This window comes from Aptenodytes forsteri, unplaced genomic scaffold (assembly GCF_000699145.1).
Source record: "Aptenodytes forsteri isolate BGI_AS27 unplaced genomic scaffold, ASM69914v1 Scaffold292, whole genome shotgun sequence".
NCBI lineage: Eukaryota > Metazoa > Chordata > Aves > Sphenisciformes > Spheniscidae > Aptenodytes > Aptenodytes forsteri.
This window is the reverse complement of record NW_008795435.1, coordinates 1,984,971-2,011,565: the sequence shown is the minus strand read 5'-3', so window position 1 is coordinate 2,011,565 and position 26,595 is coordinate 1,984,971. Positions and strand designations below refer to the sequence as shown.

The 26,595-nt window shown below is 37.1% G+C and overlaps 1 protein-coding gene across 1 annotated transcript; it reads left to right on the top strand.

Moving 5' to 3' along the window:
- Positions 1-1,298: 1,298 nt before the first annotated feature.
- On the top strand, positions 1,299-24,978 carry LOC103900378 (homeobox protein MOX-2). The gene is made up of 3 exons (XM_009281046.1): positions 1,299-1,389; positions 10,677-10,849; positions 23,671-24,978. Exons 1-3 carry the CDS (start codon positions 1,299-1,301, stop codon positions 23,893-23,895), a joined length of 489 nt encoding a protein of 162 aa, XP_009279321.1. The 3' UTR covers positions 23,896-24,978.
- The last annotated feature ends 1,617 nt before the right edge of the window (positions 24,979-26,595 follow it).

Here is a 26,595-nt window from a genome sequence, read left to right as displayed (position 1 = left end):
CGACTACTTTGGAAGTAGCAGTCCATTTTAGATGATTAAAGCAGGCTTAGACCTCTTAGTTACTTTAACTATAGTCTATCACAGACATACAAAAGGGGACAGTACAAGTATGGCATATAAGTTTACTTTCTCAGAAGCTATACTTGAACCTGTAGTTGAAGTGACCTCCCCTCTTAGATATATAGTAAATATTTTCTTGCACTCTAATCTTAAACTAATAGGAAGTACTCCAAACAATTATGTTGCAGCTTTTTGCTCACATCAAAGTTGAAGGGTTTTTTTTTTATTGCACCCTGCCAAAGCTTTCCATTATGAGTCACAAACTTTAACCATACAACAAGTTTGATTGTTAGCAATCAAGAAAAATTATTCATCAAAAAGCTCTCCTAGACTGTAAAATTAATAGTAAAATAGATTTAGCAGAAAACTTAAACCTGCACTGTTAGATTTTATTTGTTTTACAGATTTATTTCCTTTACCCAATATACTATTTAGAGAACTACTTTGGGTTTTCTGTTTAATTATGTGAGCATTTTTCCATTCCTTAACAATTGTACTATAGTTTGAAAAAGGAAATTGTGTTAGCTTCAAACATGACAAATCCTTTGGGTGTTTTTAATGGATTCTGCATTTACGATAATCATTTGAGAAAACACAAAGAAAGGAAAATGTGGCATGCCGCTAAGTAGGAGAACTTGAAGTCAAAAACAGCTGATAGTCAGGACTTCTAAAGTAGTCATCAGGAGGTTTTCTATCTAGTATTAACAGATAGTAATAGTTTTAAGTGAAAAATGAACCTTTCGCGGTTGGTCTGAAAACCAATGGTATAAATAGTTCAAACATCTGAAAAATTTTATTTTATAACCCTTTTTATTTTGGTTTCCCCTGAAAGACAGGTAATTCCATTTAATTGCGTGTGGGAAAGTACTTTCCACTGTTTTTCCTTTTTTATAGTTAGTGTTATACTTCAGCACAATGTTGTAAAGTAAACTGTGAATGAAATAGTAGAATACACCCAGAACAGCAACCCTGTTTGGTAGGAGAGTGTGTGCGTGTGTGTGTGTGTTTTCTGTTCTTAAAAAAAATCTGGATATCTACTAAGGTATGTTATGAGCACAGCTGGGCCTGTTGGCTTCATTTTAATGCTTTCTGAGGGATAATAAGATTTACAAAACATGTCACTAAAACATATGCAGGCATATGAATCTGCACAGAAATCTATGATATTTCTTAAAGACCCAGACAGGGATTAAACTTGTGCCTCATGTTGAAAGCTGTAATGCCACACTAGCTGAGCCATGTCTAACAGGGGCAGCCACCAAGGCAGGGAACGACCACGTGAAATTGCTTGTGAGGACCGCGACACTCATCAAGACTGTGAAATGAAAGGTGATTTGTGATCCTGCAGTTCTGCAAGGTGCTACATACACTGCAGAGGCCAGTTATGAGTGTGTCAAATGGACAGGTTTTAGAAAAAGTAAAAACATTTGAGGCAGACTGATTGAAAAAAAAAAGAAGGGAGAAAAGACACACTAACAGAGGATTAAGCAGAAATATTGGATGTTAGATTTGCTCCAGACACTGTTTTTTTTCTGTCACATGTTCAACATATATAAAATTTTCACTACATCATTAAGAATTTCCAAAGAAATCTGTTCCATGATGAATGGAAAAAAAAATTAGCGAGTGTAACACACGTGGAAGAACTACACTGAAAAATACCACTATGAAATGGCTTCCTGTTTCCTGTAGCAGCAAAATAATTCTTAGAAAGAGTTAAAGCAGAATTGTTGGTACTCATTTATATTTTCCTTTGTGTAACTGTATCCTGAAGACCTGCTTTGGAAAGATGGGTGAGTAAAGCAATATGGAGCCCTAAAGAAACTGTATTAAACTTCTGTGAGTGTTTCAACTTTTATTGCTAAGTATGGAAAACTAAAAGTCTGGATTCTTTGGCTTATGTGCGAACTATTTTTTTGTTCGGACAGGAGCTCAAGCAATTGCAATAAAATTTTTTAAAAAAGCAAACTTAGAAGTCAGCAAGATTTTGACCGTAAGTTCTGCATGTATATTTTGAGAAAATATATACGTAGGAGCCTAAGAAAATACTTTTCTTTAATCAACTCAAGACTTCTCATGATCATACACAAAGTAAGCTAAGACTTACAATGGGATTAAAATCGGCTCTGAGACCCTTGTGACTGAGAAGCGATTCCACTGAAATTCTTGAGCTTGCCCCAGCTTGCCCACTGTAATCTGGGGAAGAACTTGGCCTATCCTTAGAAATTGGCCCAAATGGCACACTCTTTTCTAGGCCATTTGCTCTAGTGAAGTACATATTGTGGCACAATGATGTGGGCTGTTACAAGATCTACAAGAATTACTATCGATTCTGGCTTTTACTTTTTCTTAATGTAATGTCTTGTGTGTGAGGAGTGGGGGCAATGTCACTGTCTATATACAGCACGTCAGCTAAGGAAGAAAGAGCATAAGGCTATACACTTGGTGAAGTCTGGAAATTGCACTTTGATTTCAGCAACCTTTGGATAACGTGACTATAGTGACTGTGTAAAAAAACTGAAGTCTATTTGCATATGGGTAACAACATACAACATTGTGTTATATGCAAAATAGCATATAACACAACGATTGGTTATTAGAAGGATATTTGGAAATTCACAATGAAGATTTATTGTAATGATATCTGAAAACTAAATAATTGAGATCTTTACATGGAGTAACCAAGTTTGTAACACCTCCTTAAAAGTGTTTTACTCACAGATTCGAAGAATAATATCCACAAGGTCTGAACTTTCTAAGCAACAGAATTATTAGCAAAAGCTGATTGTTATTGGGGAAGCAGACATCGCTAGTCTTGCGGTGGAATGTACTGCTGCTTTAAATGCAAGGGACTTTGAATGTAAATTTGAAAACATGTAAAATTAATGGCCATTTATATAAAGAAGTTAATGTAGAAACAAGGATTGTAAAACTCATTGCTTGGCATATGTTCCCATCCCCACTGTACCTTGGATTCTTAATATTAACAGTGGCAGTCTGGCTTTACAGAGAAAAAAAAAATATAACTATTTTCACAATATTTAAATTCTAGATAGCACATGCAGGATACATACTGGTATAATTTCTCTATATATTTCTTAGCAGCAAGTCACTGCAACCTATTTTTCCATTCCTTAGCCTCATCTCTGTTTTTGCTGGCAATATCTTAAGCTAAATATTTAGTGTTTTATGTCATATAAAGTGGAGCAACCTCAACTGTATTTTAACTATGACAAAGAGGCAGATCTAGATATACTTGTGAGAAAGCATCTCTTTAAAAAGCTCACTGGCCAAAAGGATTAAATCATCCAGAGTGCATTCTTTATCATTAAAGTATTTTAGGTTTGGGAGTTTTTTTCAGACAGGAATTAAATATGGCCTTTTGTTAAACCTGAGTCCCAGAACACTGCCTATGTTGGCTGCTCTAGTATTTTTGGCAGGACAAGGGTCTCCCTGCTTCACAAAGCTAAAATGAAAACTACAACCCATCATTTTAGGGAGATAAGACTTGTTGAGAGGTGATTATCTAACTAAGTTCTGCGTGTCATATGCTATTTTCTCTTCTTAAGCAGTCACTTCCCTACAGTTTGTAGTGCTTTAGATCTTTCATGTACCATCTTTGCAGAAAACATCTATTTTCCTACGTATTTTTATACAATGAAGTAGGGCCAAAAGGAGTATTTTAATGCCTCCTTGGAGTTCTGATACAGCTGCTGTCCAGGGAAGGGCTTTCATCAGCCCAATGAAGATGACTGAGGCATGCACAGTGTTTGGGGTGGGTTTGGTCGCTCTTCACTTTTATTCTGCTTCCTTTGGGTAGGAAAGAGCCTCTGGTGGGAGATGTCTAGGAGGTGAGACCCAAGGGAAGGAAGATTATATAAATTCCTATCTCAACTACCGTTTTCTCCACTTGGATGTCTTTGTTCTAAGAGGCTTCTGCATAGAAAATTTCTTGGTTTAATTTTGTAGGTTAACTCTTACTCAGGAGGACTCACTGTTAATCTGTGGGGAGGTGGTGCTGGCAGCTCTCACCTTCATTTAATGAAGCTCTTCTACATGAAAGCAAATTGTAAAAATGGTTCAGTAAATAGTCAAACAATCTCCACGTGTATGTTATTCGATGCTGCATGTAAGAGATATATTTCCAGAACTCCAAATGGGAATTGGAAGTCCCACTGGATAAAGTCCTATTAAAATGCAGCCTGTAAAGTTTCTTTAAGGGAAATCCTGTGTCTCCTTTCCTAACATAAGCTGGAATTATACAAACTTTTGAGATTGAGAGTAGATCTTCCACATGAAGATCTACTAACTAGTGTAATTATTCATACGAGAGAATTCATATGTTGTCTTCCATATTTGCACGGTTTGAAGAAGTGACATGTACATGCTATATAGTTAGATCGATCAGATGACCTGGCAGAAGCACTTTTCCAGCATAGGTATCTTCAAGAGCCTGCACCATTAGCTATCACAGTGTTATGAATCAGTGTTTCCGATACCGCAGTATAATTCCTAGACTTGTACTTTCAGGAGGCAGTAATAACAAAAAAAGTTGGCAGCAACAACTAGTAGGTAATGGTTTAGGACAGTATATAGTGTGTTTCAGAATACCCACAGGTTTTGCTGTGCCAGTCCATGTTTTTTTTGGGAGTGGATATGAGGCTCTTTTAAATTGTAAATTGTCACAGACTGGGTTAGAAAGCATTAATTCAATAAGCAAACAAAAGTTTGCTTTCATTAGAATGAAAAGAAGGATTCATCTAATTTTGACGTCGTACTTGTGCTACTGTGCAGCTTGGCCATTTGCACATGCAGAGTTGTGAATTATGGAAATGACAATGCTGTTTGTTCCAATTTTCAGAAAGGATTCTCTAAATACATTTAGTGAATTGCAGCTCCAGAAATACTTTTAATGACATTCTCAAAAGAGGCACTCAGATTGAATATGTTCAGTGGTTTGGAACTGTACTTTTAACTGAGAAAAAACTTCTAAGAATATTATTTAAATGACTTTAAAGAGAAGAAAAATTATGAACCAAAATTACATTAATTAAGTCTGCAGCATTTGGTTGCATAGTCACAACTGGTGCAAATAAGAGTAGGTGCATCAAAGTAAGCATAACTATGTAGTTTTGTATAGCCCAGGAATTAAATAATTTTTTTGGTACAAAGATTATACTCAGAAGTAGGGAGTAAGGATTTAAATTAGGATCCTGCAAAGCAATGGGCAATGTTTTGGACACAGGGTAAGTTTACATATGAATTCTGAGCAACTTTGAAATGAAAATAGAAAAAAAAAGTCATGGAAAAACTGCATAGTTTTCTCTATTATATGTCAAAAATGTTTGAAAGTTACTATTTCTGGGTAAATCTTGTTCTCACAACGTAGCTGCTGGTGAAACAATAGGAACCATATTGGAGACTTTTATGCCAGCTCCTTGCTTGTGTCTTAGTGAACTATTTCATTTTGTCAGAAAATATAATTAACTATAAAGCCTTGGAAACAATTAGATTAGGCAATTCACCTGTATACCAGTATGTACTTCTGACCATTAAAAAATATAGTTGTCCTCTCCCTAATACCCCTTTGCAACTGTAATAGTACAAAGTTGCTTATTTTCTTCGTATGTGTATTTCAGATTAATTTTATTTTGCTAGATTATTGCTCTAATACTAAAGTACTTTTCCCTAAGTTCATATTGCCAATGTCTTGAAGGGAAAAAAAAAAAAAGAAAAGCATTTTGCATTGAATCACATCATTGTTGTGTCCTATTGATGTTTAGAAGCTCTAAAGCTTTTGTTTACGTTAGTGATTTAAAAAAATGTAGAGGAGTTAAGTTTGAAAGAAATGCTCTTTCACACAGCATTAAACTACTCAGAAGTAACAAGCTTTTTGCATTGATTACTTTGTATAGATTGCTTCATTTTAAAGTAAATAATGATGTAGTAGTTGTTCTCTGCAAACACTTGAGCACCATTTACAGGAAGGTATGCAATTAAGAAAATTTAATTTAGCCAACTTTGCTATAAATTTATAGTGAAATAAATTTAGAAATAGGTTGTTCATGGTAGAGGCTTTCTGAGAGTAAGTGTTGGAAGATGTGAGTGAAAGTTGAAAACCTGGACATTGAATAACAACTCTAGGGGTGAAATTCCGATGGCCTTTTTGTCACAAATCATTAGTGGTTATTGTCACTACTCACTGTCAGTATGGATATCAGGATCTGAAAACCATCTGCAACTGCTAATAGAGCAGTACCAATATGACTTATTTTTGAAAATTCATGTCTGGGATCTTCCATTGCAGGTATTAACTGAAAGGTCATTTCTGTCTGAGAAATGAAGGTACGTCAGCTGTTGAACTAACCCAAGAAAAAATAGTGGGTGCTTCTTGCACATTTTGCCTGTGATTCTGACCCTACCCAGTTAGCAGCAGATCTTTGTATCACGGATATTCTGACCAGTCTCTTTTCCCTATTCTGTGACCAGTCCTTTTTTTCCTAGGCATGCATCAAAAGCAAAAATACCAAAATTACCACTTTTCATATCCTACACATAGGAGTTAGATCCTGTGTTTGCTTGGTATGCTTCATCTCTCAATGATGTAGAGAGAAGGAAATAGGAACTCTGGCGGGACAATACAAATGTTGGGATAGCAATCCTTTCCTTAGAGTAAAGTAGAAGTAACTTTTGAGGATGGGGAATAATTAATAATGATTTTTTGTAAAAGAATTTGAGCTATTATTAAACTTAGGAAAAATCTAAGCCTCCAAAGATCTGTAGAACAGTCATTTATAGCTTTGAATGTCTTTCCAAATGGTACCTTCTACATCAGTTACCAACAAGCATTTTTGTCTATCAGGAGATGTTAAAGATGATGCCTAGAGTTTTTGAAAACTGACAAAAACAGTTCTGAGAAAGAGGTATGACCTGCATCCCTCAAAGCAGTGTTTAACTGCCTGCATTACTTGACATCGAAAGAACAAAGGTTTGCAAAAGAGAGACTGATAAAGTACTAATACCTGCATGTAGGCTACATGTTCTGAGAGTGTGCCAGAATTTGTCTGGGAGAAGGCGGAAGACAGGCAATATAGATTGCTGTATTTTTCATCAAGTGGTTTGTACCATCTGTATGTATTTTATGTGTGCCTTTTGAGAGACAAGGAGTGTAACCTAGATCCCCCTCGGCTTTGTTCTCTGCCTCTACACCTACCATTTGGCATAAGATGCAGCCAGTAGAAGAAAACTAAGGTGGTTGGGACTTTTTTCTTGTCTTAGTTGCAACAGCTGCAAAACAGATGTAGGCTGACATGAGTTCTGCCAAAAATCTCTTCCAAGTCTCCCACCCATTTTCCACCAAAGGGAAGCTAGTCAGGTGATGTGAACAGAGACCTGAAGGTCAGAAAGAGATGGGAGCTCCCAGTCCTGGCTCTATAGAGACTGTTAAAAAGAAACAATCAGAAAACCTAGATTTACCGCTTTGGAAATTAAAACAACCAAAATTTCTAAAATTACTAATCCAAGTAGTATGATGTCAATAGGAAAAAAAAGGCAATCTGTACATGAACCACAGCAACACTGCAGCAGAGAAAGTCAGATGACAGCAAGAGTTCATAACTGGTGTTCACCTAACTGGTGTCCATCTAAGTCTCTTTTTAGATATATTTTTAAAATCTCAAATGCATTAAGCAAAATACCATTGTCTTGCTGGCCAGATCTTTGCTGAAACAGATTTCTTAGGATTACAGTTGTTCTGTTGCATGAACCTCAGTACTGAGAGGGAGTCAGCTTTCTCTGTACCTGTCTCACGTTTCTGTGTACCTCTTCAACTTTTGCTTTCAGCAATATTTGAATATATCATGTGGGGTTTTTTGGAGTGTCTTGACTATTACAAATACATTCAATGACATTCACAACAAATAAATAAAAACCATTTCCACTGTGTCAGTCTGCTGATGAAATTATACTGCTGACAAAACTGTGGCTGACAGGCACTTACACTCCAGCATTGACTTAAAGGTAGTATCCAGCAATGGCAGAGATGTCTAAATAACCAGCTGTCCAAGCATACTTATATTCGCCCAGGACCTGTGTGGGCTAGCATTGCTAGCAGTGCTGAATCCTCTGTGCTGGCAAAGATGAAGGACAAATGCTATTCATGCAGTTACATTTCCCTTTCCTTACATCAGTATCCCAGGAACCTGGAATTGAGATGCTAACCGCATTTGTAAATTGGGAACTCAGAACCATGAGTATTAACCTGAACGATGACTTGGCTCATTATGGTTTTACTGGCTGTACAGTAATTCTGTTTTCCTCATGGAACCATCTGTTTGCAGAAAAATTGCTTGTGTTATAAGTCTCAGTCACTTACAGAGATCAGTATCCTCCTGAGAGATGTTTGGATGGGTACTCCTGAAGTTTTTCCCTTTGACCATTCATGATAGCAGTAGCTACCAAGGTTTTACACCTTTGACCTCACTTTCTGTTGCGTTTCCAGGCTTACGTCTTCATTTCTAGTATTGAATTTTCACTATGGTGTCAGTGTCATCTGTAGGTGCATTACTTTTATTTAAGGTTGCAACCTTTAGTTTGGAAACCAGTGAGCCATGGACCTTTCTTACAGAAGGTACTGACATGGGAAGACTTCTTGGCTCATGGCCTCACACACAGGCACAGGTTTACCAAGACACTTAAGAGGACTTTAGCAATGACTTGCATGAAATACATTTCTGTGTTGTACTGCAGATAAGCAGTATGCACACCCACTTACTTTCAAACATGTAGGAAACATGTCTCTGGTGGTATAAGAATGGTAAGTCCAAATGCTAAGAAAAACGAGTTTGGTATCTCTCTTCAGTGATTCATTGGAATGCTGATATAGGGGTTTAAGTATTTAAGTTCAGGTCATCTACATAGTATTTGGACCTTATGATGAGGCAGCAGATGAGGAAATTTCAAGGAAGAAAAGCAACGTGCGTATTCCTGCAACGGAAAAATGTGGAGAGAAGTTATAGTGACTCTAGTTTGCCAACTAATATGAAGGAAGAAATGTGAACTTCTAGGTTTAAGATGGTTTTGATCTATCAAGTTTTCTATGTTGAGTTTGGATAATGGACCTTGCCCCACACTACAGTCAATTGGTGTGCTATCTAATGGAGTCCTATCCTAGAAAATCCCTACTCCAGTTGTGGTTGAACAGCTCCCAAACCCACTCAACAACATTGGTGGATACCCTCAGCCATACACACCAGCAGTACAACCACGTCTGAAGCAAAGTCCTGTGTTTCATGTCAGCAAAAGTTAAGAGGCTTGGTGATTTGAATCCATTAGCTTTAAAACATTTTAAATTAATGACTAAAGCACTGGGTCAAACGTCAACAGTTCTCATTAAAAAAAAAAAGTTCCCTTCCAAGCAACAGAGTAACTGACGAAAAGTGAAAACATAGATAGTTGGTTGTAGTTTTGAAACCAGACCCACTGGCCAGTTGGACAGTCTCAGGCATGTGATGATTCATCTGACACAGAGTCCCAGGGAGTGATTTCTTGCGGGCCTGTTCATTTGGATGTTGATGCAGGTTTCTATTTAAATCAGCAGCTGAAGTGTGAATTTATCTGTGACATTTTTAAGATGGTTCATGAGGCCAGAATTTGACTAATGATACTCCTACTGATCTCCTGCTAATTTTGGATTTATAGGTGTTGTATCATACCCAAACTTATAAATGTCTGGTCCTTTTTTTTTTTTTCTTTCCACTCTCTCTTTGTTTTCTGGTGGTTTTTTTTCTTTTTTTTTTTTACAGTTTGATCTCTTTTCACGTGTTTAAACAGACTTCACTGACAGCAACAGAATGACTGTCACTGAGTTCAGTAGTTTGGCTGAGGACCAAATGTACCTGTTTCTGAGAGTAAAAGGAATGAGGAGGGTGATAATGAAACGTTCAGCAAAGCTCCTCTGAGTGTGGCCAGAGTATTCCTTAGGTAATGAGCTGTAGTGGTAACAAAATTCCTATACTGATACCAGCTGTGGCATAACCTCCCTACCTGCACTTTGGCATGAGTAGGAGGAGATCCCATTATCACATAGGACATGCTCACCGATTTCTTTTTGATGCGTGTTGAATTTCCTACGCTTTTTCTGTTACCTTTCCCTGACAGTGTAACTAGACTAAACCTTGAAGTGTGTTCTTTAAAATAGAGCTTTGGCTTAAAGTATTAGTGAAATGATAGGAGAGAGGGATTGTTGGAAGTATTACTCATTAAGACACTAGTCAAATGATACACATCCTGTATTGGTTGGATGCACTGAGAGTTGCCAGAATTGGGAGGGAGTTGAAGCTTTGCAGAAATTCTGCAGAGAACTGTTAGGAAATGAAACACTGCAAGGTTTTAAGCTGAAGTTTGACGTGCATGAATGGAAGCAGCAGCTCACGACTGTCAGAATTACTGCTGCTTTCCTGATTGACAGTGAAGAATCCATAGGTATGAAAGCAAGGGTGTGTTTCTGAGAGAAGAAAGTTTGAAGAATGTAACTTAAGCACATTGTTATCTTTGGGTTTGTTTCCTATTTAGCTGTACACTTGTCATTACTTCCATTTTTTCATCTCTTTTTTCAGATTCCCAAGAAGGAAACTACAAGTCAGAGGTCAACAGTAAACCCAGGAAGGAAAGGACAGCTTTCACCAAGGAGCAAATCAGAGAGCTAGAAGCAGAATTTGCTCATCATAACTATTTGACCAGGCTGAGGCGATATGAGATAGCAGTAAACCTTGACCTCACTGAAAGACAGGTACCGATGGAAAATAATGGACTTTAAATGTTTGCCCAATATTTACCAGTGGTTAGTAGCTCCTCACAGCAGAGCTCTTGTTTATGTTATTAACAGATATGTTGATATATCAGGTTGAATGTTTATAGCAAAATGATATGCAAGTAATTTATATTTTTCTATGTACCAGCTACAGATTAGTTTCATCTAGTAGGCAGAGATGGAAGATAAAAGCATGAGTAATATATCTGTTAAACTGGTGCACATCTTTTCTAATCTGTCCACACTGATGTGGCTGAAGAAGCGGTAGGTCCCAAAAACTGCATGCCCAAGCAGTTGATTTGCATGCATGCAACAAATATGAGCATCTTGTTTTAGTCTATTAAATATATGCAGTTGCCATTTGTCCAGAGTTTCTGAACATCCTGTTTCCAGATGGCAGCAAGAATGGGAACACCAGCAAAACTGGAATACAGGCATTTTTAACCACTTTATCTTACCCTGCACTGTGAAAGCGGAGGGGACGATGGAATTTCTTATCACTGTTATAGGTTTCCTGCTCACCAAACCTTGGTCCGGGAAACACTTCTGCATGTGCTCAAGTTTCATCATGCATGTTGCCACATTGATTTCTAATGGAAATATTCATGTTAAGCATGTACTGAAGTGTTTCAGGATCTCATCCCAACACACTAAGGTAGTCAAGTCACATTTCCAATAATAATTACATCAACATACACATTTAAAAAAAGTGTTTTAGTAAAGACATTTAGAATACTGGACGCAAGTACACCAGATCTGATGAAATATTACCTACAGTTTTATCATTAAAATTGAAAGCTTTTCCCACTGATAGCCAGTCATCCTTTCTTCAGGAATCAATATTAGATTGAGGGATTGCTTTAGATATACAATCAGTAAGATGATGCCATATTCAAGGGAAGGTATCAAAATAGCGTCATGATTTGTGAACTCTAGATATGAGAATTTTTGCAATTTTCTTGAGTTTCATTAACACCTGCTATAAGTAGACATCTCAGTGAAAATCCAGCCTTTTCTATACATATGAACACACAGTTACTCACACAAGCAAATGAAACAATTTTTTAGTTTGAAGTCTTCTAGAGAATGGCTGTCCCTTCCAGCTTGTCAAGAAGCAGCCAGTAATTTCTCTTGTTTGACTTGAACACGTTGCCAGGTTCCACTGGGGTCATTTTCAGTTACTTAAATACGTTTGTTATATTTGTAAAGCACACCATTTTGTATCAATGAATTGATAAAATTTTGCCTTTTTCATTTCCACTGACTAAGGTAAGCTGAGACAATTAGATTAACTTCCACACCTGATTTTGACAGCTAAGGGGAGGAGGAATGAATTCTTGTCTCAGTGACAAAGGTAGAGTCGGTGTGGAACTGAGCAATGATAAATAAATTTTAAAAAATATCTGCTCGCCAATTTGATGGGAATCAGTCAGCTGAATTCAGAAAACATATCCCCATATTTAATAATGGTGAATTTGGCCTGGAATTTAACTATTCTCCCTGATAAATTCTTTTTTCTTCAAAGATCAGGTTGGGTAGTACAACTAAATGAAGAGACAGTTCACTATCCTAAAGGAAATAGTTAAACTAAAAGTATTTAACATACTGAAAAGGGACAGACAAATATTGAATATTGTCTCTGGAGGAGAAAAGGCAGCCTGTGCTACACAAGTGCAGAGAATTCATTTAAGTCATGGGAGCACTTGCTGTTTTCTAGCTGTCACATAATATGGGTTCTAAGCATTCTGCTGATAATTGTGATAATTTCTATAGAATTATAATTAGTCTATCTAATTATGTAATCTAATTCTTCTCTGCTTCCCCAGATTATCACAGAGCGACAACTGAGCTGCTAGAGATAACTCCCTCCCTTCCTTCCTTCCTTCCTTCCTGCCTGCCTTCCTGCCTTCCTGCTTAAAGCCACCCTTGCTTAAAAAAGGAAAGCATTAAGATTTTTAGCTTGATAGAGTCCAATTCTGTATCTTGCCACAATAAAATGGTCTGAGAAAAAAAAAATGGTAGCATAAAAACTGTATTGTTAATTGAAAACAAAAAGAAAATTGAGAGGAAATTCTGGACATATTTTTCAGTTTCTGAATCTTACTAAGCCAAGTAATGATGTCATTTCCAATGTTGTCAATTAGAAATGTCTCTTTTTAAAATCAAAAGTATTGCTTTGATGGAAAAATGGTGTAAATAGGCATGGAACTGGCTGTGGGTTTCCATGGTATATGGCAGTCTTCAGAAGTTGAATGCAGTAAATCAAAAGGCTTGACTCTTCTTGCATACTTGTTTTACATCAGCATTCCTTCAGTGACTTAAAAAAAATACTCCAGGGTTAATCTGGTGTGACACTAATATTTCTTATTTTTTTCCAATATGACTGAACTTATATTCAGGACCTGTCTTTCCATCATTAGCAGAATGAATGATTATTCTTGAGTGGGATAACAGCATTTATTTGTTTACTTACTGCTGTTATTACTTTCTTTTACTAGCTGTCCCAACAGAGGAGATCATATTTGATACCTATCTTAAACAGATGCAACAAAAACAGTCCTTTCTCTAAAATTATTATCACTGAATTAAAATATATTGATGGAATTCCAAAAAAAGACTCTCCAGTGAGGTAACATTTTTAGAAAATTACTATTTCTGGAACAGTTTTCCTTTACTATTTTTCCCCCAAAGGCTGCGTTGCTGAAAATGGTACTTGATAGGCAGTAGTTCCTTTGTTTGCAGTAAGTGAACACACAAGTGATAAACTCAATCTCATCACAGGCTGTAGACCTATGGAAGCTCTCTTGATCTCTCATGAAACATTGAATTTGCACACAGAGAATTGAAACTTGCTTCAGATAATACAATGACAAAAACCAGCAGTGGGTATTGGGTGAACTAACACATCTGCTCAGAAAATAGATTTGAGAGCAGACCTAACCCCTGATGGAATTAATTGTTTAGCATAACTGTTTTTCCTAGGTTTTTAAAAAATGACAAGCATCATATTATTCAGAGGGCAGAAGAACAAAAAATAATCTGGGGCAAGTATTGTTGGGTCATCCTAAAGTTACAACTTTCAGTTATTTCCCAAGATGTGAGATAAATCACAGAGCCTATTATCTTAAGAAAGCTCCATCTTCCTCTTGACTATAGTGATAATTTCAACCATACGCCGCAGCTTAAAAGAGGCACTGACCAACCAACACTTCATAATTACCTTTCTGGCATTTAAACAAGCTATAGAAAAAACCGTATGTCTGATCATATTTAAAAAGCTATATAAGGGTATTAAAGTTTTCTACAGTCATCAAAGTAAGGCTCCATTTGACTTTTGAAACAACTTACAAGATCAGTTCAAACAAAAATGACTCATGGAAGGCCATTTCACAAAAATAATAATGAAGAAAAACCCTGACAACATGTGGATCAGGAGAAGGAAGTAATCCTATCACTCCCTAAAAAGGAAACCTGAGTTACAAGACAGGAGGATGAAATGAAATAAGTGCCTCAATTGCCTAGATATTAAGAGTGCACTTTGAGAGCATTATAAGCACATCTGGTGGTAGGATGGCTCTATTATGGTATTGTAAGAATTCCAGCAGTATAGGTACATATAATTCCTGCTCCACCTCTTATAGAGTGCACTCGCAATCCCTGCTCAGGCAGCAGTTAATAATTTTCAGCTGGCAGGCCTCTATTATATTTTGAAGAGCCAGTTAGACTAAAAACTATCTTAGCTCCCTAGATATTTGTAACCTTGACAAGCGCGTTCTTGGCTTTTTTGTACATCCAGATAAACTTGGAGAAGGTTCCACGCAAACTTTTTAGTATCTCACTGTGGGATGAGGAGAGGAAGCAGCTGCAGTGGGGTATCAGAGGCGTGGCAAAATGGACATTTTTATTGAGTTGGTCCTGCCAAATATAGAAAGAGTAGGAGATCTTTCCACCTCGCAGATCTTTTTGCATGGAGCTAATCAAAAGAGTAATGTTGCAGTTCTGCAGGCTAGCTAAGGTTACCGGAATAAACAGTCCAAATATGTAATGCTTCTGTTTGCCAACATAAACGGAAAATCCCACCTAGTCAGATTAAATTCTGCTGATGGCAATGACAAGGTTTATTTCTTCTTAACTTTAATTTCCAATACCCGCCCAGAAGCCACCAATCATTTATAAAAGGCCTGAAGCTGTTGATTTTGCATAGACAAAGGACAAAATTTTGTCAAAATGAAGAGTACTTTTGCATCTGTGTTTGGCTTCCATGTATGTGGTAAAAACATGGGATGAGTGACAAAGGAAGAAGCTTTGTAATCCCTTTTTCTACCAGAAAGAGAAGCAGGCAGCATTATTATTTAAATGTATTTGGGCAATGTTGGTATAGTACGTAGGGCAATGGGGCCATAACCCACACTGTAGCACTGCATTGTTATGACTATACAAAAAATAAATGCAGTTTTCCATTAGAAAAGTTTCCTCCAGACCAGGTTACCTCAATCCTTCAAGTGACTTCATTAAAATCCTTTTCAGCATCGCAGAGCTCAGGGGAGTGCTAATCACCGCATTTTTTAGACTTGACTGGTAAGGTAAGAGTAGCTCCCCTTAGTCATCTGGGTGAGAAACCAGGGAGTTCAGTGTTCCTCAACTAGGTGTTTGTTCTGAACCACCTCTGGAAGAGTCAATGTTTCTCCATGCATCACACAGTGTGACGTTTCCTACTTTAGGAAGCTAGATTTCTAAGGTTAGGTGGTGAAACTATTCCCCTGTATACTTTCAGACAAAATCAAACAATGGATTGGTAGGACAAGCTTGACTGTATCTGTCTGATTTATTGTGCTGTCATATCTTCTCTGAAAGGCAGCTGCTCATTCCAAGCTTCCATGTGTTAAGCACTCTCTATACACACTATAATAATGAGCCTGTGTGGCTTGAAATCATTTGGATTGTTTGTTTTATTTAAAGCAACACTTGTAATAAAATAAAACTCACTAATACTTTTATATTTGTCTTAAGCAATATAAATACCAGCAGTAAGAGTTACTGTGCTAACTCAGTTTGTTCTTTCTTAGGAAAGAATTCTCCTGGCAAACTTAATTATAACTCATGCATAATTTTGATCTGTACGATAATTCTTTAAAAAAAAAGTACAGGGCAAAACTTCAAACAGCATATTTACTTTTGCAGTATTGATTGAATTCAAACAAGCAATTCCATGTGCAAAGATCCAAGTGCCTCAAGCTGTTAGTTCTGAATGGACCCTACACCTGCAGAGAAACCCCGTGGGGTTCAGGGTGGGGAGAAACCTCTGTCTGTGCCAAGCTGCATACGCGATATAGACAGAAATATTAGCAGCTCATACGGCTGTTTTTACAAAGTGAGTAAGGCTCTGCTGTCCCCTACCCCTACCCTTTCTTAGACACAAGTCAGGAAAGATGCAGCTTCTTCTGTCACCTGTTTAAGGAGATAAGAGCTTTTAAGGTTTGTCATTCATGGTCACTTTAAAAAACAGAGAGAAGAAATCAGTGAGGAACAAATGGTATTGGAGAGGTACAAATGAACATGTAGAATAAAGGAGATCTTTTTTTATGCAGGGCACTGAAAAATGTAGAATCTCCTTCTGGTTTCACTAGTTCCTTCTCTTCAAGGCAGGCCCTGCTGAAAACAGCTGCAGCTTCTTGAGGCTTACTAGCTTTAAAACTGGATGTTGATTTTGAGGCTAGGTTACCATCAAAAGACTCATGACTGGCTTGTTTTGGAAGGCAAAAAGGTCCCTCCAGATTTGAAGCATGAACTGTGGAACTAGTTTAAGTGAATACAAATGAGGGTGCTTCATACTTGGGCAGGGAGATGGCTTCCATAGCCATAGAGCCCTAGAGGATTGTCATGGGCTGGTAGTCAGTTGCTTTCTGCCGAGTCCCGCTTCTTGACATTTGCCTTTCTTCGTACTTAAGTAGTAGCAGAAAAAAGCATCAACATACTCAGCCAAAAGCCAGTCTTGACTACCCACCATCTTTTAACTTTCACACTCAGTTGACCTGTGCAAAATGGGTGCAGAATGATGCACGTTAGACGTTTTTTCTCATGAAATAAAATGCTCAGCATGTGAGTAATTCATGCAGGTAAATGCCTCTACAAAGATGCAAAGTTTAGCTAAAGGTGATCTTCCCCACAAATTAGTTTTCCACTATGTGTTTCTTTTGTAGATTTCTATATATATGCAAAGAAATTGGATGAAGGTAGACTCTAAAAAGATATATTATAGGAGAATAATGTAGAGGCAGTTCTAGCAGCAGCTCCACAGATTGCCTTTCTTTGCCTCTGGACAAAAAAGAGAGACTAATTTTATAAAAAATACTCCCTTAGATTATGTACAACAAGCCAGTAGGAGGAAAGAACCTGAAATAGTGTGTCCCATTCTGCTTAAAGTATGTTAACCCTGAAGCCTAATTAAGAGAGGTTTTGAATAGGGAGGGTTAGCTGTTTGATCATGAAATTAATTTTGAAGATGGTGGAGAAGGTGGCAGTTCTTTGGACGGAGTAGAGGGAGGTAAACTGAGTGCTCTCAGAGACTTCTGAAACTGGAATGAAATACTCCTATCACTGCTCTCCTCTGAAATATAATGTCTATTCCATCCCTGTCTAAACGTGGGAGGTAGAAAGGAGAATGTATCACCTAAGCAGTACCCAAACCTCAACTGACTTCTATGTAACGAAAAACCAGAACTCACTCCTACACCTTCCTGGGTGCCAAAAGCTCCAGCTGTCCTTTGTGCACCTGCCAAAACCTCCCCTTTTTCTCAACAGCTGCTGCAAAGTACTTGTGCACATTCAGCGCAAAGTCCTGTAATGTAACACGGAGCAGATTGTTTTAAATCAGTGAGCAGGTGACTTAAGCAATTTTAATCAGAAGGTTCTGGTACCACTTATTAATTTCCAAAGAAAAGTTAATTTCCTCCAATTCAGGTATTTTGGTACTACTTTATAATAACTAAGAAGACATTTAATACTCAGATTTGTTTAAACTGGTTTTAAGCTCAAAATATATTTAAGATTTTTAAGAGGGGTTTTTTGGAATAGAAATTGGAATTCCTTTAAATCATATATCCAGCATGACTGAAATCCAGCTGAACTATTTAAAAATCTCATGTTATCTCTAGTTACCGAAGTGAACTGATAACTCTGACTTCCATTTCTGTAAATATTTTAAATTAATACATTTGATTCTTCCACCCTATTTGCTTTTATAAGCTTTTTGAATAAATTATCACAAAAATACTGTCTCTATATATGTGAAAAAGGTATGTTTCAGCTGCATAACACCAGTGATTTCTGTAAAGTTCAGGAGTTTGACTTTCTTTAAAACTTGGCAGCGTAAATGTACTATCTAAAAATAACAGGAACGTTTTCAGAGCCAAAGAAAGTTGAGAAGTAAACTTGTCAATTTTTTTTAATTTTGAAAAGTCAGGGTTATTTTTTGTTATCCATATGTTTGTCTGCATTAGAGGAAAGTAAATTGACAGATTAAAAAAATAATAATGAAAGAAAATGGACAATGGCTGACCAGGGGCAGAATGCTTAAAAGGCTTGGTGATGTGGTCTTCCTGACACATCATTTAGGTGTAAAAAACATGGAATTTGGGATACTGACTTCAAAGACTCATACTTAGAAATATGCATCCCTTATAGCAAAATAATAGTTTCAACTGGCACAGTGCTCTGGTTTGTAATTTTTAAAGTTTGCGAGATATCAGGCCTCAAATTTTAATCTCGTTTGGGACTCATGCCACTAAAACCTGGAATAGAAAACCTAATTTTAGGAAAGAATCTTTCATTTCAGAAAAGAGCTTTTTTAAAGAGAAATGTCTTTTTCCTTAAAAGAAGAAAGACAGCAGACGGTGCAACTAAGGTACTTCAAATTCAGTCATGCTTTCATTTTTCAGACAAGAATGTCTTTATTAAGAAATACTCATTAATTATAGAAGTATTTGTTTAGTTTTTCTCTGTAAGAACAGAATGCTAAAATCCCATATCAAAAAGAAGAAACTGCATTCTGCAGAGCATGGTGGAAGTCAACTGTTCTTAAAGTTAATGTGACTGAAGGTCTCTATTGAAGAAGGAGTATTAAATCAGAAGTTCAGGTGATATGCTCATTTGGAACCAAAATGATGCGTTGTCCACATCATGAAGCTGTATTAAAGATATACATGCAAGACAGCACATAATGTGGCCCTTGAGCCTACTAAGGACCTATATATCATAAGTATATAATGATTACTTTAGTAATGTAGACACTAACAATGTCAACCCCCTTGTTTTGAATCTCCTCCCGTGGTTCCTATAGAGTAGACCTTAAAACAAATTGGTCACAGCAAAAACATTTCTCTCGTACATCAGGAGATGCGCAATGTGAAATCATTTACTTGTATCTTAAGTAACAGTCTAATCATCAGATGTGGAGATGCAGATGCTAAACAACTTGTTGACTAAGGGAAAAGAAACTGTGCTTTCGTGCCAGTAAGCAGATGTGCTCAATAGACTGGCTCATAAGTGCTGATTTAGAAACAGCTGTTAATGGTACCATCATCTTTAATATAGTTCATTTCCCTCCACTTCCTTTGTTTTCTGTACATATGCTTGCTCTATACAGTTAAATTGTGCTAGTCAGAGGGTGGAGAAGAGGGAGTGCATTTTAATAAATAATAGGCAATCAGGACCTGATTTTGGGAGGTGGTGAGCACTCTCAGCTCCTGCTGGAGCTAACTTAGACTTGAAAAACAGCATAAAAAGGTTCATAAAACGTACGGTATCAAGCTTGTCACAGTAGATCTTTAAACTACTTTAAAAGGATACAGTTTTTGCAAAAGTTGTAAATGGCACAAGCTAGTTCTTTCACTGGAAAAAAGGTCAAGAGTTTTTCAAGTTCACTTCGGTACGGGCTTTTTCTCTCTCCTTTATTTTTATTTTAATTTTTTCTCTATTTTCCTTTCAGTCATTCTCTCCTTCCTCTCACTCTTGCTCTTTCTCTCTCTTCCTCTCTCTCTCTCTTTTGTTCTCTCTCCTCTTTCTTTCTCCTCTCTCCTTTTTGTTTCTCAGGGTGTTTTGTTCTGATGCATGTTTTGTGCAACACCTGTAAGTTTCAAATGAGTTGTACATTTGAAAAGCACAGTTTTCCATGAATCCAGATACACTGACACTCTGAAGTACTTCACACAAAGTTTGCTTCACTTCCTTCCCATTACTAAAATATAGATGGATCACATATCGGTAACAACTATACCCTCCATAATTGACTCTTCAGCTCCAAAGGAAGTTCAGAATTCCAGTATCTGAATTTGATCTCTAGAGGAAATAACAAGTGAAGGACCTGTCTCATATTATTAGCACATTAGCATTAAAGACTTCATCTAGAGTCCATTGAACTCGATGGAAAAACTCACACTGACATTAGTGTAGTTTGGATCGGGTCAAAAGTGGATTTCAGTACTTTATGAGGGAGGACATAAAGAAATAGATATAAAAAATACCTAACGTCTTCCCTCATATAAGAGTCCCTCTGTACATTAATGCACCAAATGATATCAAAATAAATGCATAATATTTTCAATAATAAACTTCCCTATAATTGATTTCTAGCCTTTGAAAATAATCTTTCATATACCAGATAAAGAAATTCCTTACTTGATATTCTCTAAGTAAATCACATGCAGATTATTTGAAGTCATTAATAAAACAGCCTAAAGCTTTTTTCTTTTTTCTCTTTTAAATTGTTACTATTTTCTCTTTATGGGAAGCCTGACAGGCTATGTGCCAGTCAGTAGTATATATTCTCCTATGGGAGTGCCAGGGTTACTCTCTTTCCCCTACACTTATGAGAGTGCATGCAAAGGTAGCTGGAGTCCTTTTAGCCCTACTTTCCTTAAATGTCATGTTTCCCAGACAGTGGTTCATGTGCAGACATAGCGTTGCACGCTGGATCCTCTGAGGAATTTATAAATGTATCTTGCATTTATTCTTGAAAAGGGAAATCATCGTCCTTTAATTGTTTTGTATCAATTAATATACAGACGCTGACCTAGACTCATCCCTGGTGGAGGCATTTCAGGGCATGGTCGGATGAGCTAGTCTGAGGGGAGATGATCTGAATGAAGAGGTAGTCCCCAGCCTGTCCTCGGCTACTCATTACCTGGAAGCTGGTGCCACTTAGTTCTCCTGGGTTTAATGCTCAAAGAGAGAGACTGCTCTCGACTGTGGATTTGTGAAGTGACCTGAATTATAAAAAGCAGCAGCAACAAAATATTGTAAGAAAAAATGGAAAACAAAAAAGAATAATTTATTAAATTGGAGTCAAAAAAGTCAAGCGAGCAGATGTGAGAGTTTAGCTCTGTCTGTGAGAGGAGAACAGAAATGAGCACCTGCATCAGGAGCCAGGCAGCAATCATCCTGCTCACATCTGTCCCAGCCAGAACAGTTTCTGACAATGACTGTAGGGTATTAGCTTCAGTTTCTCAAGTATCCAAAAATGAAATGGATGCCTCTGGAAGGTGGTTTGCCTGGATCTCTCCTGTTCCAGTAAGTTAAAGTGGGTTGAATCCAGGTCGTGCATCGAAATTTTTGCTTCAAATGCATCGCTGTTATTTTTCTTGAAACCACTTTTTGTATACATTATTTTCAAGGACGTAAAGACATTCAGAGAATTGCTTAGATCTTTTAAACATCACTCCAAGCCTGTCATTTCTACTTATCGAATGAAATTCTCTGGTCCCTTATTTCAGAAGAAAAGTGGTAATATTCTGTGGTACTGGGTTGAATCCAAAGTCTATCATTTTTGATGTTTAGATTATGACTGCAGTTGCATCTACTGCACTGTCTGGCACCAGTTTAGTACTGGCTTTTACAAGAGAAACTTCATTATCTTAAAAAACAAAAACAAATGAAATGACATCTTAACTTCCCCCAGAAAGCTGCCAATGCTGTACTAATGCTGTACCCTTTTGAAGACAACTGTTTCCATGGACACCTCTGATACGTGACCCGAGTATGATAATTCCCAACATCACAGCAGCCAGTAATAAATACCTTTCCCTTTACACTTATTTCACTTTACAAGCCAGATTCTTTGGCTCTGATGAGTTGACTAAAGGAAAGGAAATGCTGTGCTTTGAGGCTCTTAACTAACCTGGAATCATTTTGCTCTGTTCCCAAGTGATTGGCTTTAACAGCTCACACTGGCTTTAACAGGAATATAGAGTATAAAAAAATAAATATACCTCTCTTCCTTCCCGCATACATACATAGAGATAGTGACGTTAACTATCAGTTCAATTGTAGTAAAATTTTAATATAAAATTCAAAGTGATAGTAAAGGTTAAACACTGCAATGTTTCCTGGATGTATAAGACAGATTCAGCAAAACAGCATTTTTGTGGCTCTGTTACTCATGTTGTACAATACGTCCTGCTGTGCCTGTTCCTTGCTGTTTCTTTTAAAACTCTGAAACACATTCTGCTAAACACAGCAGAGGATACACCGACATTGCAAGCTTTCTTGCTTTCTTTCCAAGTGAAAAGTTGCAGACATTGTTTATTTTTCTGTGGAACCTTCATGTGAAGAGCTGCACAGACACACACGCACAAGATTTTTTTAGCAACATTAACTCTAAATGGATCAAACCCAACAGTCTTCTATTCTTACTGTTTTCAGTGACAATATTTTAAGTTGATTTGAAATCAGCCTTTAATCTGGTCTAATATATTAAACAGATGCTATGAACATCTTTTTTTTTTCTTTTCTTTTGGCTATTGAAAAAAAGTCCTTGTGGTTTGCAGTGCTGGTACTTTAGAACTGTGCAAATAATTTAGGTTTACTTCCCCCCCCCCCATATTTCTACACAGAGAAGGGGAGGAGGGGAAATGAGTTTCAGCTGGAGTGAAATCTTGGGGTTTAATGTGTTAAATACAGTCTATACAGAGAAGGGGAGGAGGGGAAATGAGTTTCAGCTGGAGTGAAATCTTGGGGTTTAATGTGACTTAAATACAGATACATTTTTAATCTTTCATTCTATGAATTTCTTTTCCACTTTCATCTGAAATTATTTGCTGATTTTGACTCAAATTCATAAATGTCTTGCCCTCTGGCTTTGGGGGTATTTATTTGTCTGAAAAATTTGACCAGGGTCTATGGCTAAATGTAGTAGAATAGAGGATCAGTCAACTAGTATCATTTAAATACATTTGTGAAATAGACAGGGAAGTAGTAAGTTTTGACTGTAAGAAATGCTCTTTCAGATACTTCAGCAAGTAAAAAAAAAAAAAAAAAAAAACTTTTAAAATGCTCCACCTGAAACTTACCACCAGTTTACAGAAACAAACAGGCAGAAAGAAATGCAAACTTTTCAGTGCATTTCATTTTGCCCGTTTCTCTGCCCGTGAAATGGCATTAATATGTTTTTCAAGCGTATGTTAACTTTTTAATGTTTTTCAAATGTTTTTAATGTTTTCTAAAGGACTCTGAAATCTTCCTGTGGAGCTATCTGCTGCAGATAGCCTGTCTGCCTTCTTGCGGTAACCCCTTTCCCGCCTTTGCAGTCATTTATCCTCACATCCCAGGGTTCATGTCCTACCCAAAACTGGATCACCTGCTCCTCAGGGAAGGCTTGCTAAGCTTTTTACCATATAGACAGAAAGGCAGCGTGTTGCACATTAAAAAAAAGGAAAAACTCAAGCTCTGTGCTACAGCTAGAAAGATCATTATTATCTTCAACGACCCCATCTTTATTTTCTCGTTTTGTCTTTTCTTCCGCAAAGGTAAAAGTTTGGTTCCAGAACAGACGAATGAAGTGGAAGCGGGTAAAAGGGGGCCAGCAAGGGGCAGCAGCCCGGGAGAAGGAACTGGTGAATGTGAAAAAGGGCACGTTGCTCCCCTCCGAGCTCTCTGGCATTGGCGCAGCTGGTCTCCAGCACACGGGGGACTCACTAGCGAACGACGACAGCCACGACAGTGATCACAGCTCCGAGCACGCACACTTATGATACACAGAGAGTGTCCCAGCTCCGTTCTCAGGAAAGATGCTTTGCTGGCAAGCCTTACACAGGCATCGTTTACGTATGCAAGTGACTCTGGCAGTGATTTTTAAAGTTGTTAAGGAAAATTCAGGCTTATTGTGTCTGCTTTTCTTGATTTTTAGATGGTTTACAGTAAGTGCCATGTCTTAAAGGTGCCTCAAGAGTGGAGAAGTGGAAGACGAACTTACTTTGAACATTCCAGATTTGTTTGTCATGTTTATGACAGCGGGCAGGTATTTTTGCTTTAGCTTGCACTGAAAATTACATTGCTCTCAACAGACGTTATATTCTGAAAACCACAGTGCCACAAAATCACTATCTAGTGGATAAGAAATGTATTTTAACTCTGTATATATTTACCTTACAGCATTTTCCTGTCTTCACTAATTTTAGCAATGCATTCATATTAGCTGATGGCAATAGTCACTCATGACAATAAATGGCTTTTTGTCTCTTTATTTTTGTTTTGTTTTTCCAAAGGCATACAATACATGCAGATACTTTTGTTCAAGTAGAGAACAATACAATAGTGTCTGCTAGGACACGTCCTTGTATGACAGACAAAACAAACCTTATGTTGCATTTACTATCAACTGCTGCTAATAGGGTATTATTAAACTTACCTAGCTCCTCAATTCTTCTTATCTTAGAACTGCAAAAAATGATTTTTAGGATCATAAGGATAGTCCAGTAACCTGCCAAAAAATGTCATGTTCCACTCATGCTTGGTGGAAACTTGCCAAAGGATTATTCATTTCTACTTTGTCATAATTGAGTACATTGATAAATACTGACACTCTGCAGAAATGTTGTCGCTTCATCTTCAGTTTAAAAAAAAACCAGCGGATAAGCTGAAAGTTATTATCAACTGCTTATGCTGGTAGAAATCAAAATATGAAGGTAACTCAGTATTGTGTCCCGTGTGTAAAATCAAGACACATTTTCTGTTATAAGCTTTTGTGTACATACAGGCAAATACCAAAACCCAAAATTTAATGCAAACCATTGATTGTACTTTGTAAAGAAATATGTTTAATAAATAATCCTTTTTAAATAATTCTGGTCTCTCTACAGTGATTTCATAGGATACTTAAAGTGTTTTTTGTAACAGTCCTAAGCAGCTCTGCCTTTTTTGGGTCTTTCGGAACTTAGTCTGTCTGTGGACAACACAAAGCTATGTTTTCAAATTTAGGCTTTTAATCTTGGATAAACCTTCTACCTTGATCCATTTGGGAAACTCTTTCCTTTAGCAGGAAAAAGGCATCTAGCAGCTAATGATGTCTTCAGCCAAAAACAACAAGAGTCTGTTCAACCATTTTTCCAGATTTAGAGCAAATATAAAGGGTTATTTTGTTGGACCTTGTTGAAATGGATGAAAGGGAATAAATATCAGGAAGGGATGCATACTTATCGTGCCTTTGTTCAATAAAGCTGTTCAGGAGAAAAAACCAAAATATCTCCAAAAAATTCGGAGATGAATTGGACTGGTAGTGTGATAGAAGGAGCTGAGTGAAAGAGTGAGAAAGAAATGTGCATATCCTAGTAAATGCTTGTGAACATTTACTGAAGCTCTGCTATGTGGAGCAGTAGGGCATCATAAAAGTTAAATGCGATCAAGAGCTCTGTGTCTGTTTTCCAAATCCTTTCCACTGTAGGTCTGATCTTTCTTGCACATTAATTGTTGTCATGATCATTTTAGTTTAAAATATCCAAGCAATGGGTAATTCATTTCTTTAAAGACTTCAGAGCATTTTATTGATTCCAGCAGTTAAGGGGGTTTGCATTTGTTTCTCAGTTCTTTTTCAAATGCCTTTGTCACACAAAATTGTTGAGAATGGGAGTAGGACAGAGAAGTAAGCCCACTACTTGTGAATACTTGATATTTTTGATTTCATGGCTGGATGGGAAAGTTTTTTTGGGTGGTGGTGGTGATTATCAAATCAGGAAAAAACCCTCAGTGATTCAGTCTAAAGCTTTTTATTCTTGGCTGTTTTTTTCTCCCTCTTAAATGAAATATAGCTACATTTCAAAATGAAAAATTAGAATGAAAAGTTGAAAAAAAGCATCTTGAATTTTCAAATAACAGTTTTTAACAACAGATTTAGTCAAATGTAATGTGACTTGTTTTGCTAGTAAAAAGGGGAGAGAAGATTATTGTTTTTCAAATACTCTGCTTGCCAAAAATGCCTTTTCAGGTTTGCAGAATTGTTTGTTGCTGTCTTTCATAAAAAGCTTAAGACTGAATCTGAAAAGGGATCAGCCAAGTTTGAGCTGACATTTTACAAAACAAATGGAAGGGCTTTATTTACATTACCTGAAATGAACCAGCAATGTGTTCCTAGCCCAAGGCATTTTGAGAGGTGTATTATTCTGTTAGCGGCACCGTGATTTGACTGGGATACTTGGAGTGGGGGAGCAGCCAATATGTGTGATGATGGCTTATTCTTGGCTGTTTTTCTCTCCCTCTCAAATGAAATATAGCTACATTTCAAAATGAAAAATTAGAATGAAAAGTTGAAAAAAAGCATCTTGAATTTTCAAATAACAGTTTTTAACAACAGATTTAGTCAAATGTAATGTGACTTGTTTTGCTAGTAAAAAGGGGAGAGAAGATTATTGTTTTTCAAATACTCTGCTTGCCAAAAATGCCTTTTCAGGTTTGCAGAA

Bases quoted from the DNA above. Each gene is read 5' to 3' on its own strand.
- LOC103900378 (XM_009281046.1), top strand. From the start codon at position 1,299: ATGTCTAACAGGGGCAGCCACCAAGGCAGGGAACGACCACGTGAAATT. The intron at 1,390-10,676 runs GTGATTTGTGAT...CTCTTTTTTCAG, and splicing joins TCAAGACTGTGAAATGAAAG to ATTCCCAAGAAGGAAACTAC. The intron at 10,850-23,670 runs GTACCGATGGAA...TCTTCCGCAAAG, and splicing joins TTGACCTCACTGAAAGACAG to GTAAAAGTTTGGTTCCAGAA.